Source organism: Hemitrygon akajei, chromosome 24 (genome assembly GCF_048418815.1).
Source record: "Hemitrygon akajei chromosome 24, sHemAka1.3, whole genome shotgun sequence".
In the NCBI taxonomy this organism is placed as follows: domain Eukaryota; kingdom Metazoa; phylum Chordata; class Chondrichthyes; order Myliobatiformes; family Dasyatidae; genus Hemitrygon; species Hemitrygon akajei.
Genome location: NC_133147.1, coordinates 39,646,496 through 39,659,507, shown reverse-complemented (window position 1 = coordinate 39,659,507; position 13,012 = coordinate 39,646,496). Strand labels below are relative to the sequence as shown.

Sequence of the window (13,012 nt, the reverse complement as noted above, 5' to 3'; positions counted from 1 at the left end):
ATGAAACCCCGGGAGCGGGTCCCAGGCCTCCAAAGCTGAGCTGGATCGAGCCCTTGGCGTGCCGAACAACGGTCAGTTATGAAACCCCGGGAGCGGGTCCCAGGCCTCCAAAGCTGAGCTGGATCGAGCCCTTGGCGTGCCGAACAACGGTCAGTTATGAAACCCCGGGAGCGGGTCCCAATCCTCCAAAGCTGAGCTGATGAGCCCTTGGCGTGCCGAACAACGGTCAGTTATGAAACCCCGGGAGCGGGTCCCAATCCTCCAAAGCTGAGCTGATGAGCCCTTGGCGTGCCGAACAACGGTCAGTTATGAAATCCCGGGAGCGGGTCCCAGGCCTCCAAAGCTGAGCTGGATCGAGCCCTTGGCGTGCCGAACAACGGTCAGTTATGAAACCCCGGGAGCGGGTCCCAGGCCTCCAAAGCTGAGCTGGATCGAGCCCTTGGCGTGCCGAACAACGGTCAGTTATGAAACCCCGGGAGCGGGTCCCAGGCCTCCAAAGCTGAGCTGGATCGAGCCCTTGGCGTGCCGAACAACGGTCAGTTATGAAACCCCGGGAGCGGGTCCCAGGCCTCCAAAGCTGAGCTGGATCGAGCCCTTGGCGTGCCGAACAACGGTCAGTTATGAAACCCCGGGAGCGGGTCCCAGGCCTCCAAAGCTGAGCTGGATCGAGCCCTTGGCGTGCCGAACAATGGTCAGTTATGAAACCCCGGGAGCTGGTCCCAGGCCTCCAAAGCTGAGCTGATGAGCCCTTGGCGTGCCGAACAACGGTCAGTTATGAAACCCCGGGAGCGGGTCCCAATCCTCCAAAGCTGAGCTGGATCGAGCCCTTGGCGTGCCGAACAATGGTCAGTTATGAAACCCCGGGAGCTGGTCCCAGGCCTCCAAAGCTGAGCTGATGAGCCCTTGGCGTGCCGAACAACGGTCAGTTATGAAACCCCGGGAGCGGGTCCCAATCCTCCAAAGCTGAGCTGGATCGAGCCCTTGGCGTGCCGAACAACGGTCAGTTATGAAACCCCGGGAGCGGGTCCCAATCCTCCAAAGCTGAGCTGGATCGAGCCCTTGGCGTGCCGAACAACGGTCAGTTATAAAACCCCGGGAGCGGGTCCCAGGCCTCCAAAGCTGAGCTGATGAGCCCTTGGCGTGCCGAACAATGGTCAGTTATGAAACCCCGGGAGCGGGTCCCAGGCCTCCAAAGCTGAGCTGGATCGAGCCCTTGGCGTGCCGAACAACGGTCAGTTATGAAACCCCGGGAGCTGGTCCCAGGCCTCCAAAGCTGAGCTGGATCGAGCCCTTGGCGTGCCGAACAACGGTCAGTTATGAAACCCCGGGAGCGGGTCCCAGGCCTCCAAAGCTGAGCTGGATCGAGCCCTTGGCGTGCCGAACAACGGTCAGTTATGAAACCCCGGGAGCGGGTCCCAGGCCTCCAAAGCTGAGCTGGATCGAGCCCTTGGCGTTTAGCGCCTTCCTCACTCCGCTCTGCCTCCATGTAACTATAACATCGCCAGCGACACGGGTTCAATTCCTTCCGCTGCCCAGAAGGAGATTCTTACCATGACAGCGTGAATTTCCTCCAGCTATTCCGGTTTACTCCCACACTATAAACACGTCTGGGTTCGTAGATTAATTGGTCACATGGTGTAAATTGGGTGACGTGGGCTCATTGAGCCTGAAGGGCTCGTCACCATGCTGCATCTCTAAAAATAAATAAAAATATGGGTCTCAGACTCACCTCACCTCGCCTTCCACTGCCTGTGTCAAAGCCCCGCTCTTCAGAGGATATAGACGAGTACTTCTCTTCCTGCTGCAAGGAGGTGAGGCTGCTGACAAGTGTGAGGTGGTTCATTTTGGTAGGTCAGATATGATGGCAGAATGTAGTATTAATGGTAAGACTCTTGGCAGTGTGGAGGATCAGAGGGATCTTGGGGTCCGAGTCCACAGGACACTCAAAGCTGCTACTCAGGTTGACTCTGTGGTTAAGAAGGCATACGGTGCATTGGCCTTCATCAACTGTGGGATTGAGTTTAAGAGCCAAGAGGTAATGTTGCAGCTATATAGGACCCTGGTCAGACCCCACTTGGAGTACTCCCCCACTATACATATCCACTCTATCCAGGTTTTTCAGTATCCAGAAGATTTCAGTGAGATTTCCCCCCCACCGCCATCTTGTCCATAAAAGATAGCACAGGCCCAGAGACGTCAAACGCTCCTCTTACGTTAAACCCTTCACTCGCAGGATAGAGATGCATTTAGTGCACATTTTCAGTGTAAGTGTCATTAGTAAAACATAGGAGAAGAGGAGAATCGTTTCTTTGGAACCAGTTACATCATGGATGCCCCCTGAAGGAGTTCCCCATCAGTAAATAGGGCTACAGAGGAGGAAGATCGCATAAGACATCAGAATCAGGTTTATTATCACTGACATGTCATGAAATTTGTTATACAGTGGTAGCAATGCAGTGTTATACTTAAAAATTATTGTAAATTACAATAAGAATATATTAAAATGTGAAAAGAGAGCAAACTAATTAGGTAGTGTTCATATGTTCATGGAAAACTCAGAAATTTGATGGTGGAGGGGAAGGAACTATTCCTTCCCTCGAGGAACCTGTACCTCCTCCCTGATGATAGTTACGAGAAGGGGGTAAGCCCTTCATGGTAGATGCTGCCTTTCTGAAGCATCGCCGTTTGAAAATGTACTCGATACATTAAGTCGGTGGACTGGACGATATTCAGGTAATCATCTTCAAATCTGAAAGAATTCACCACAGCTGTCACCAACTTCCTCAAGACCTGCGTAGATGAACATGTGCCTTTGACAGCATACAGACATACTCAAACCAAAGTCGTGGATTAACTGGGAGATTTGCAGTCTGCAGAAGGCTTACAAAGCAAAACCTAGCATCATGAGTGTTGTGATGCTTCACTCCCAGATGAGTTCAATGCCTTTTATGCTCACTGAATGGCACGTGTGTGGATCCTTGCAGCATAGTGACCCTGTGATCTCTTGTCTTGGAGGCCGACGCCAGGACATGTTTTAAGAGGGTGAATCAACTCTCGCAAGGTGCCAGCCCTGATGATGTACCTGGTAGGGCACTGAAAACTTGTTTGGTGGGAATGTTCAAATGCATCTTTAATCTCTCACTGCTGCAGTCAAAGGCACCAATCATATGATTGCCCAAGAAAAACAGGGTGAGCTGCCTCAATGTCTATCGCCCGGTAGCACTCACATCTGCTGTGATGAGAGGCTGGTCATGGCCAGATTCAGCTCTTCCCTAAGCAAGGAGCTGGACCCACAGCAATTTGCCTATCGCCACAATGGGACTACAACGAATGCAGTCTCACTTGGCCTTGGATCACCTGGGTAATCTGTGGGCCAAAGATCAACACACAGGATTGAATACCGCCCCATTCCGGGTTCGGGAGGAGCGTGGAAGTGCCTGCTGGGCTGCCTGACCTTGTCCTCGTTCTTTTTTACTCCCCTCCCCAACCCCACTGCAGCTACGTCAATATTTGCACTAAAGGAGGTCGAGTTACAGAGCGACTCTGGATACAGATCAACACTGCTCCCTGAATCTGGTGGGCAAGCTGAAATAACGAGGGTGCATGAGTAAGGTGGGGTGGGCAGAATTTCAGGGAGAAGGGGAGCAGTGGTCGTCTTGCAGACTGCTTCACTGAGCGTCACACTGCAGGAGGGGGAATGGAGGGAACTCCGCACTGTGAGAAGGGAGGACTGCACTTTGCGGGTGGTGGGGGAGGTAATGGGGGAATAATGCTGCGACGCAGGAGGGGAACGTGAGACGGAGAGCAGCGCTGTAGGAGGGACAGTGAGGGGAGAATGTCACACTGCGGGAGGGACAGTGAGGGGAGAATGTCACACTGCGGGAGGGACGGTGAGGGGAGAATGTCACACAGCGGGAGGGAAGGTGAGGGGAGAATGTCACACAGCGGGAGGGACAGTGAGGGGAGAATGTCACACTGCGGGAGGGACAGTGAGGGGAGAATGCCACACTGCGGGAGGGTCGGTGAGGGGAGAATGTCACACTGCGGGAGGGACAGTGAGGGGAGAATGTCACACTGCGGGAGGGACGGTGAGGGGAGAATGTCACACTGCGGGAGGGTCGGTGAGGGGAGAATGTCACACTGCGGGAGGGACGGTGAGGGGAGAATGTCACACTGCGGGGGGGACGGTGAGGGGAGAATGTCACACTGCGGGAGGGACGGTGAGGGGAGAATGTCACACTGCGGGGGGGACGGTGAGGGGAGAATGTCACACTGCGGGAGGGACGGTGAGGGGAGAATGTCACACTGCGGGAGGGACGGTGAGGGGAGAATGTCACACTGCGGGAGGGACGGTGAGGGGAGAATGTCACACTGCGGGAGGGACGGTGAGGGGAGAATGTCACACTGCGGGAGGGACGGTGAGGGGAGAATGTCACACTGCGGGAGGGACGGTGAGGGGAGAATGTCACACTGCGGGAGGGACGGTGAGGGGAGAATGTCACACTGCGGGAGGGACGGTGAGAGGAGAATGTCACACAGCGGGAGGGACAGTGAGGGGAGAATGTCACACTGCGGGAGGGACGGTGAGGGGAGAAAGTCACACTGCGGGAGGGACGGTGAGGGGAGAATGTCACACTGCGGGAGGGACAGTGAGGGGAGAATGTCACACTGCGGGAGGGACGGTGAGGGGAGAATGTCACACTGCGGGAGGGACGGTGAGAGGAGAATGTCACACAGCGGGAGGGACGGTGAGGGGAGAATGTCACACTGCGGGAGGGACGGTGAGGGGAGAAAGTCACACTGCGGGAGGGACGGTGAGGGGAGAATGTCACACTGCGGGAGGGACAGTGAGGGGAGAATGTCACACTGCGGGAGGGACAGTGAGGGGAGAATGTCACACTGCGGGGGGGACGGTGAGGGGAGAATGTCACACTGCGGGAGGGACGGTGAGGGGAGAATGTCACACTGCGGGGGGGACGGTGAGGGGAGAATGTCACACTGCGGGAGGGACGGTGAGGGGAGAATGTCACACTGCGGGGGGGACGGTGAGGGGAGAATGTCACACTGCGGGGGGGACGGTGAGGGGAGAATGTCACACTGCGGGGGGGACGGTGAGGGGAGAATGTCACACAGCGGGAGGGTCGGTGAGGGGAGAATGTCACACTGCGGGAGGGACGGTGAGGTGAGAATGTCACACTGCGGGAGGGACGGTGAGGGGAGAATGTCACACTGCGGGGGGGACGGTGAGGTGAGAATGTCACACTGCGGGAGGGACGGTGAGGTGAGAATGTCACACTGCGGGAGGGACAGTGAGGGGAGAATGTCACACTGCGGGGGGGACGGTGAGGTGAGAATGTCACACTGCGGGGGGGGACGGTGAGGGGAGAATGTCACACTGCGGGGGGGACGGTGAGGGGAGAATGTCACACTGCGGGAGGGACAGGAGGGGAGAATGTCACACTGCGGGGGGGACGGTGAGGGGAGAATGTCACACTGCCGGAGGGAAGGTGAGGGGAGAATGTCACACAGCGGGGGGGACGGTGAGGGGAGAATGTCACACTGCAGGAGGGACGGTGAGGGGAGAATGTCACACAGCGGGAGGGACGGTGAGGGGAGAATGTCACACTGCGGGGGGGACGGTGAGGGGAGAATGTCACACTGCGGGGGGGACGGTGAGGGGAGAATGTCACACTGCGGGAGGGACGGTGAGGGGAGAATGTCACACTGCGGGAGGGACAGTGAGGGGAGAATGTCACACTGCGGGGGGGGACGGTGAGGGGAGAATGTCACACTGCGGGAGGGACGGTGAGGGGAGAATGTCACACTGCGGGAGGGACAGTGAGGGGAGAATGTCACACTGCGGGGGGGACGGTGAGGGGAGAATGTCACACTGCGGGAGGGACGGTGAGGGGAGAATGTCACACTGCGGGGGGGACGGTGAGGGGAGAATGTCACACTGCGGGAGGGTCGGTGAGGGGAGAATGTCACACTGCGGGGGGGACGGTGAGGGGAGAATGTCACACTGCGGGAGGGACGGTGAGGGGAGAATGTCACACAGCGGGAGGGACAGTGAGGGGAGAATGTCACACTGCGGGAGGGACGGTGAGAGGAGAATGTCACACTGCGGGAGGGACGGTGAGGGGAGAATGTCACACTGCGGGAGGGTCGGTGAGGGGAGAATGTCACACTGCGGGAGGGACGGTGAGGGGAGAATGTCACACTGCGGGGGGGACGGTGAGGGGAGAATGTCACACTGCGGGAGGGTCGGTGAGGGGAGAATGTCACACTGCAGGGGGGACGGTGAGGGGAGAATGTCACACTGCGGGGGGGACGGTGAGGGGAGAATGTCACACTGCGGGAGGGTCGGTGAGGGGAGAATGCCACACTGCGGGAGGGACGGTGAGGGGAGAATGTCACACTGCGGGAGGGTCGGTGAGGGGAGAATGCCACACTGCGGGGGGGACGGTGAGGGGAGAATGTCACACTGCGGGAGGGTCGGTGAGGGGAGAATGCCACACTGCGGGAGGGACGGTGAGGGGAGAATGTCACACTGCGGGAGGGACGGTGAGGGGAGAATGTCACACTGCGGGAGGGACGGTGAGGGGAGAATGTCACACTGCAGGAGGGACGGTGAGGGGAGAATGTCACACTGCGGGGGGGACGGTGAGGGGAGAATGTCACACTGCGGGAGGGACGGTGAGGGGAGAATGTCACACAGCGGGAGGGTCGGTGAGGGGAGAATGTCACACTGCGGGAGGGACGGTGAGGGGAGAATGTCACACTGCGGGAGGGACAGTGAGGGGAGAATGTCACACTGCGGGGGGGACGGTGAGGGGAGAATGTCACACTGCGGGAGGGAAGGTGAGGGGAGAATGTCACACTGCGGGAGGGACGGTGAGGGGAGAATGTCACACTGCGGGGGGGACGGTGAGGGGAGAATGTCACACTGCGGGGGGGACGGTGAGGGGAGAATGTCACACTGCGGGAGGGACGGTGAGGGGAGAATGTCACACAGCGGGAGGGACGGTGAGGGGAGAATGTCACACTGCGGGAGGGACGGTGAGGGGAGAATGTCACACTGCAGGAGGGACGGTGAGGGGAGAATGTCACACTGCGGGAGGGACGGTGAGGGGAGAATGTCACACTGCGGGAGGGACGGTGAGGGGAGAATGTCACACAGCGGGAGGGACGGTGAGGGGAGAATGTCACACTGCGGGAGGGACGGTGAGGGGAGAATGTCACACTGCGGGGGGGACGGTGAGGGGAGAATGTCACACTGCGGGGGGGACGGTGAGGGGAGAATGTCACACTGCGGGAGGGAAGGTGAGGGGAGAATGTCACACAGCGGGAGGGACGGTGAGGGGAGAATGTCACACTGCGGGGGGGACGGTGAGGGGAGAATGTCACACTGCGGGAGGGAAGGTGAGGGGAGAATGTCACACAGCGGGAGGGACGGTGAGGGGAGAATGTCACACTGCGGGGGGGACGGTGAGGGGAGAATGTCACACTGCGGGAGGGAAGGTGAGGGGAGAATGTCACACAGCGGGGGGGACGGTGAGGGGAGAATGTCACACTGCGGGAGGGAAGGTGAGGGGAGAATGTCACACAGCGGGAGGGACGGTGAGGGGAGAATGTCACACTGCACGAGGGACGGTGAGGGGAGAATGTCACACTGCGGGGGGGACGGTGAGGGGAGAATGTCACACTGCGGGGGGGACGGTGAGGGGAGAATGTCACACTGCGGGAGGGACGGTGAGGGGAGAATGTCACACTGCGGGGGGGACGGTGAGGGGAGAATGTCACACTGCGGGAGGGAAGGTGAGGGGAGAATGTCACACAGCGGGAGGGACGGTGAGGGGAGAATGTCACACTGCACGAGGGACGGTGAGGGGAGAATGTCACACTGCGGGAGGGACGGTGAGGGGAGAATGTCACACTGTAGGAGGGGGTGGTGAGGAGGGAGCATCACGCAGCTGAAGGCAGGGGGGATGCCCCCCAAACAGACCAGCTGAGCCCTGGGCAGCAGGAGTGATGGAGGCAGCTGAGGGGACTCAGTGAGGGAGGGAAGGGTGAGGTAGTGTTCTATTGACTGGTTTGCTGCTCACTATAAACTGCTGTTCTCTTTCTCCTCTCTATCTCTCCCCTCATCTCCTCTCTATCTCCCCCACCTCTACTCACCACTCTTCCCCTCTTCCACCATCTCCATTTTCATCACTCCCACTGTCCCTCCTCCTACCCTTCCCCCTCTTCTCCCCCTTTTCTCATCTGCCCGTCCCCATCTTCTCACCCACCCTCTCTCCCACCCCTTTCCTCCCCTTTACCTCCCCCTTCACCTCCCCTTTTTCCATTAATCTCTTCCCTCTGCTCCACTTCCCACGGCCTTTCCCCATCCCCTCTCCTCCACCCTCCCTCCCTCCCTCTCTTTCCTGTAGTCCCATCTGCTGGCTCTGATTACTTCCAAGCAGCCACTCAGATTCCAGCCCTCCATGAGCATGTTCTGTGCTAGGACTGTCCCCCCACCAGCTGAGCCTGGCACCTGCTCCGGTAACTACCTGCTTCATCCTCCTTCACTCTGGCTCTCTCTCTCTCTCTCTGTCTCCCGCACAGCTAGAGCAGGGAGAGGTCTCGCCACAGCACTGACCGGCTCTCGTGAGGGGGTGGGGGGAGGAGTGTGGGGACAGGAAAGTGGGGATGTCCGCTGTACTCTCTCTGTGGAAGGCCGGTGAACGTAATTCGGTCCACAATGTTGTGCCGACCTCTTAATCTACTCTAATGCTTCCCTCCATTTTTCTATCATCCATGTACCTATCTAAGAGTCTCTTAAGTGACCCTAATGTATCTGCCTCCACCACCGCTGCTGATAGGGCATTCCACACACCTATCACTGAGTAAAAAGCAACAATCTCTGATATCCCGCTATACTTTCCTCCAATCACCTTAAAGTTATGTCCCCTTTTTGAGTGAGCTGGGGCTTTTCTCTTTTGAGCAATGGAGGATGAGAGGTGACACGATGATCACGGCCAGAGGCTTTTTTCCAGGACAGAAATGGCCAACCTGTGGGGGCATAACTTTAAGGCAGTACACACCAAATGCTGGACAAACTTGACAGACGTTTTGGGCTGAGACCCTTCTTTGGGACTGGAAAGAAAGGGGGAAGATTCCAGAATGAAAAGGTGGGAGGAAGGGAAGGAGGATAGCTGGAAGGTGATTCTGGCATCTGTGCTTCCAGCAATTGGAGACAATCTCGTGTTTAAGGTGATTGGAGGGGGTATGTGGGAGGTAGGTTTTTACACAGGGAATGGTGGGGATGTGGTAGAGGCAGATACATTAGGGACATTTAAGAGAGTCTTTGTTAGGAAAATGAGATTGAAATAGGGCGGATTATGTGGGAGGGAAGCGTTCGATTGAGCTTTGAGTAGGTTAGAAGCTCAGAACCACATTGTGGGCCAGAGGGCCTGTACTGTGTTCCGTGTGCAATTTAGCTATTTCCATCTTGGGAAGCTGCCGCAGGATCCAGGTGCTTTGCATGGCCCATCCCAAGTGGCAGGTAATGACCACCAGCGGAGGGGAGGGTAATTACTGACTCTGCATTCCGTCCCAACTTGGCAGTGACCCTGCTCTCCCTCTCTGCTTGCAGCAAATGGCAGGAACAGAAGGCAAAGCATATTACTCTGACACTTCACTACACCGAGTCCCACCCAGCGTCGTGCCCCGTCAGCCCAGAACATAGAGGCAGCATTCACGTCCGGGCCCAGCTAGGAGCGGTGTGCAGGACTGACCACCAACTCCGGGCGGCAAACAAGAGTCTCGGCGAGTCTCCATCAGCCCACGTTATTGTGCGTGTGTATATGTGTGTGTGTGTGTGTGCTTTGTCCCACCCCCACCCTCATCTGTCCCCCTCACTCTCTGCATCTCCCCTCGGTCACATCACACTCTCTCTCTCTCACTTCTCCTCCAACTTTCTCCCCATCTGTATGGCTCTCTAAATCTCCCTCTACATGTCTGTCTATATTTTTCTCTCCCTTTGCATCTGTGTGACTATCTGTCTGCCTCAATCTCTTTCTGCCTGTGTGTGTTTCTGTCTCTTCCTGTGCTCTTCTCTGTCCACCTCCCTCCAGTACACGTACTTGTCCGTCACCCTCCATCTAATGCAGGGCTGCTGTTCAGTGACAGAGAGTGACTGCCCCCACCCCCAGCCGGGCTCTGTCACACTCCTGCCAGAGGTGTTCTGTGCAAAGATTCAGCTCCAGTATCTTCCAATATTTCAAGTTTATTTTTTTTTATTTTTTTTGTTTTTAAAAATATGATGTGTGAACTTTGCAATGGATTTTTAAGGTTTATTTTTTAAACTCTTAACATTATAGTGCTGTCGTGACAAATCGTGAAGTAATTTGTTTTCTGTGCCGGGGAGAGTCCCGAGATTCGGGACTGGGGGCCCGTTGGGTTTTGGTGGGGATGGGAAGCTGGAAAGGAAACCACACCGTTTCTCGAAGCTCCGTCGCGCCTTCCCGACCGCCACAGCCTGCTCTTCTCCCCAAGCAGGAGGCAGAGAGAGGGAGGGCACGGGGATTGGAGCTAGCTACGCTTACCCAGGAACAGGACGTCAGCGAGGAGAGTGATGGTGAGACGAGAGAGGCCTATGGAAGGTGGGACAGATCCCTTGATCGCCCAGGGCTCCTCCCAACCAAGGCAACCCGGCGGAGGGGAACATGCTGAAGAGTGGGATGTCCGGGGCTTGGAGGAGGAGGAGGGGAGATGAGGGAGGAAGCTCTCTCGGGCCAAGGTGCCCAGAGAGAGACACACACACACACAAGAGGTGCTGGAGATCTTGAGTGACACACACAAAATGCTGGAATAACATAGCTGGAGTCCCACCTCTCCCCCTCCCTACGAGCCCCTGGCTGATGCAGCCCCCTTCCTGCTGGGGATGGAGAGAAGATCCAGGCGCCATGCCGGACCGAGCCGTGGCCTGCCAGAAGCACTCCACCCCATCCCGCCCTACGTCCAGCCGACCAAACGCCTCGCCGGAATCCAGGCCTTGCTCATCTGGTGACGCTCGGAAGGTGCCCCAGGTTGTCAGGTGTTGTCGCCTTCCCTGTCCCCCTCTGCCTCCCGTGTCCACTTGCTTTTTGGGTTCGCTTTCCCTGGGGACTGGACCTCTCTCCTCGGGGCAAACCCGCTGGAACCCGTAGTCTTTAACAGAGTGAATGAGTGTGTGTGTGTGTGTGTGTGTGTGCGTGTGCGCGCGTGCCTGTGTACTCTTGTGTGAGTGTGCGTGCCTGTGTATTCTGTATCAGTGCGTGTGTGAGTGCCTCTATGCTCCCGACAGCCCTCGATGCCACGCTGCGATGTGGCAGCCTCCGGCCAGCCCTATGGTGCAACAGTAGTCAGCAGCGGCCATATTGGGTGGAGAGGGAGCCTGGGAAGTCACGTAGCTGCTTGTAAATATAATAATCTCACACGAGGAGGGCCACTCCGTCCCCTGGCAACTAGTTTTATGTAGTTTTCTCTATTTAACACCATTGCTCTTGGAAACAAAAAAAACTTGAAAAACTTCAGTGACTTTTATGAGATTTGTTCAACACATTCTCCTGAGTAAATAGTTTCTGTTGAATGTTTCTTTTGACTTGTTGAGAAATGCAATATGTATAAAATTTAAAAATGAAGGAAAATAATAAAAATAAAAATTGCTGAGCAATCGGGGTTGTTTTCTCTGAACTTCCTCAGGCGGACAAAGGTCACGGACAATTTTCCCACATCAAGGACCCATGAGCCGCTTGGGCAGAGGGAGAGTTAACTGCCCCAGGGCACAAAGGAGAGGCACATGCAATGATTGAACAGCTTCTGCCCCTCCACCGTCAGATATCTGAATGGTCAGTACTGAGATACATCTAAGATGCAGTGGGACACGTCATCGGAGATGTAACCTGGGGTCATCGGGTGTTTCGGATCCAGGTGACCCAGCCGGGGTTGATCACACCTGGGTTCTGTCCCAGCAGGTATCACCTCTTGATCCATAGCCATGTGGAGACTCTGTGATGGCCCTGATGGTACTCCACTTTGCTCTCCCTGTAATGCCAAAGAAGGAGTAGGTACCCCACAGTGAGCAGCCGGCAAAACCTCACATCCCACCAATAGGCTGGCATTGTGCCCACCATCCCTGTCTCTGACACTACCAGCTCCTGGTATGAACCTTCAAATACTACCTCATCATGATGAGAATCATACCAATAAACTGGTATTGGTTTATTATTGCCTTGCATACTGTTTTTACAGATAAAATATAACAATTACAGCACGGAAACAGGCCATCTCGCCCCTTCTAGTCCGTGCCGAACGCTTACTCTCACCTAGTCCCACCGACCTGCACTCAGCCCATAACCCTCCATTCCTTTCCTGTCCAAATACCTATCCAATTTTTTTTCAAATGACAATACCGAACCTGCCTCTACCACTTCTACTGGAAGCTCGTTCCACACAGCTACCACTCTCTGAGTAAAGAAATTCCCCCTCGTGTTACCCTTAAACTTTTGCCCCCTAACTCTCAACTCATGTCCTCTTGTTTGAATCTCCCCTACTCTCAATGGAAAAAGCCTATCCATGCCAACTCTATCTATCCCCCTCATAATTTTAAATACCTCTATCAAGTCCCCCCCTCAACCTTCTACACTCCAAAGAAGAAAGACCTAACTTGTTCAACCTTTCTCTGTAACTTAGGTGCTGAAACCCAGACAACATTCTAATAAATCTTCTCTGTACTCTCTCTATTTTGTTGACATCTTCCCTATATAATTCAGTGACAGAACTGTACACAATACTCCAAATTCGGCCTCACCAATGCCTTGTACAATTTTAACATTACATCCCAACTCCTATACTCAATGCTCTGATTTATAAAGGCCAGCATACCAAAAGCTTTCTTCACCACCCTATCCACATGAGATTCCACCTTCAGGGAACTATGCACATTACACAGTGCACAGAGCTGGGGCAAGAATAGAGTGTAACAGCT

The 13,012-nt window shown here is 55.7% G+C and overlaps 1 protein-coding gene across 3 annotated transcripts in view; it reads left to right on the top strand.

Moving 5' to 3' along the window:
* LOC140716025 (cyclin-dependent kinase 16) overlaps positions 1-11,702 on the top strand; it is a 56,976-nt gene extending 45,274 nt beyond the window's left edge. Inside the window, exons 13-15 of one of the 3 annotated variants that reach the window (XM_073028683.1) lie at positions 3,499-3,576; positions 8,466-8,544; positions 9,638-11,702. In XM_073028683.1, the coding sequence (XP_072884784.1) occupies positions 3,499-3,576; positions 8,466-8,506 (119 nt within the window). In that variant the 3' untranslated portion in view covers positions 8,507-8,544; positions 9,638-11,702. Of the gene's footprint in view, positions 1-3,498; positions 3,577-8,432; positions 8,545-9,637 lie in introns of all 3 variants that reach the window. The other 2 variants (XM_073028682.1, XM_073028684.1) reach the window with 2 other exon arrangements.
* Positions 11,703-13,012: the final 1,310 nt, after the last annotated feature.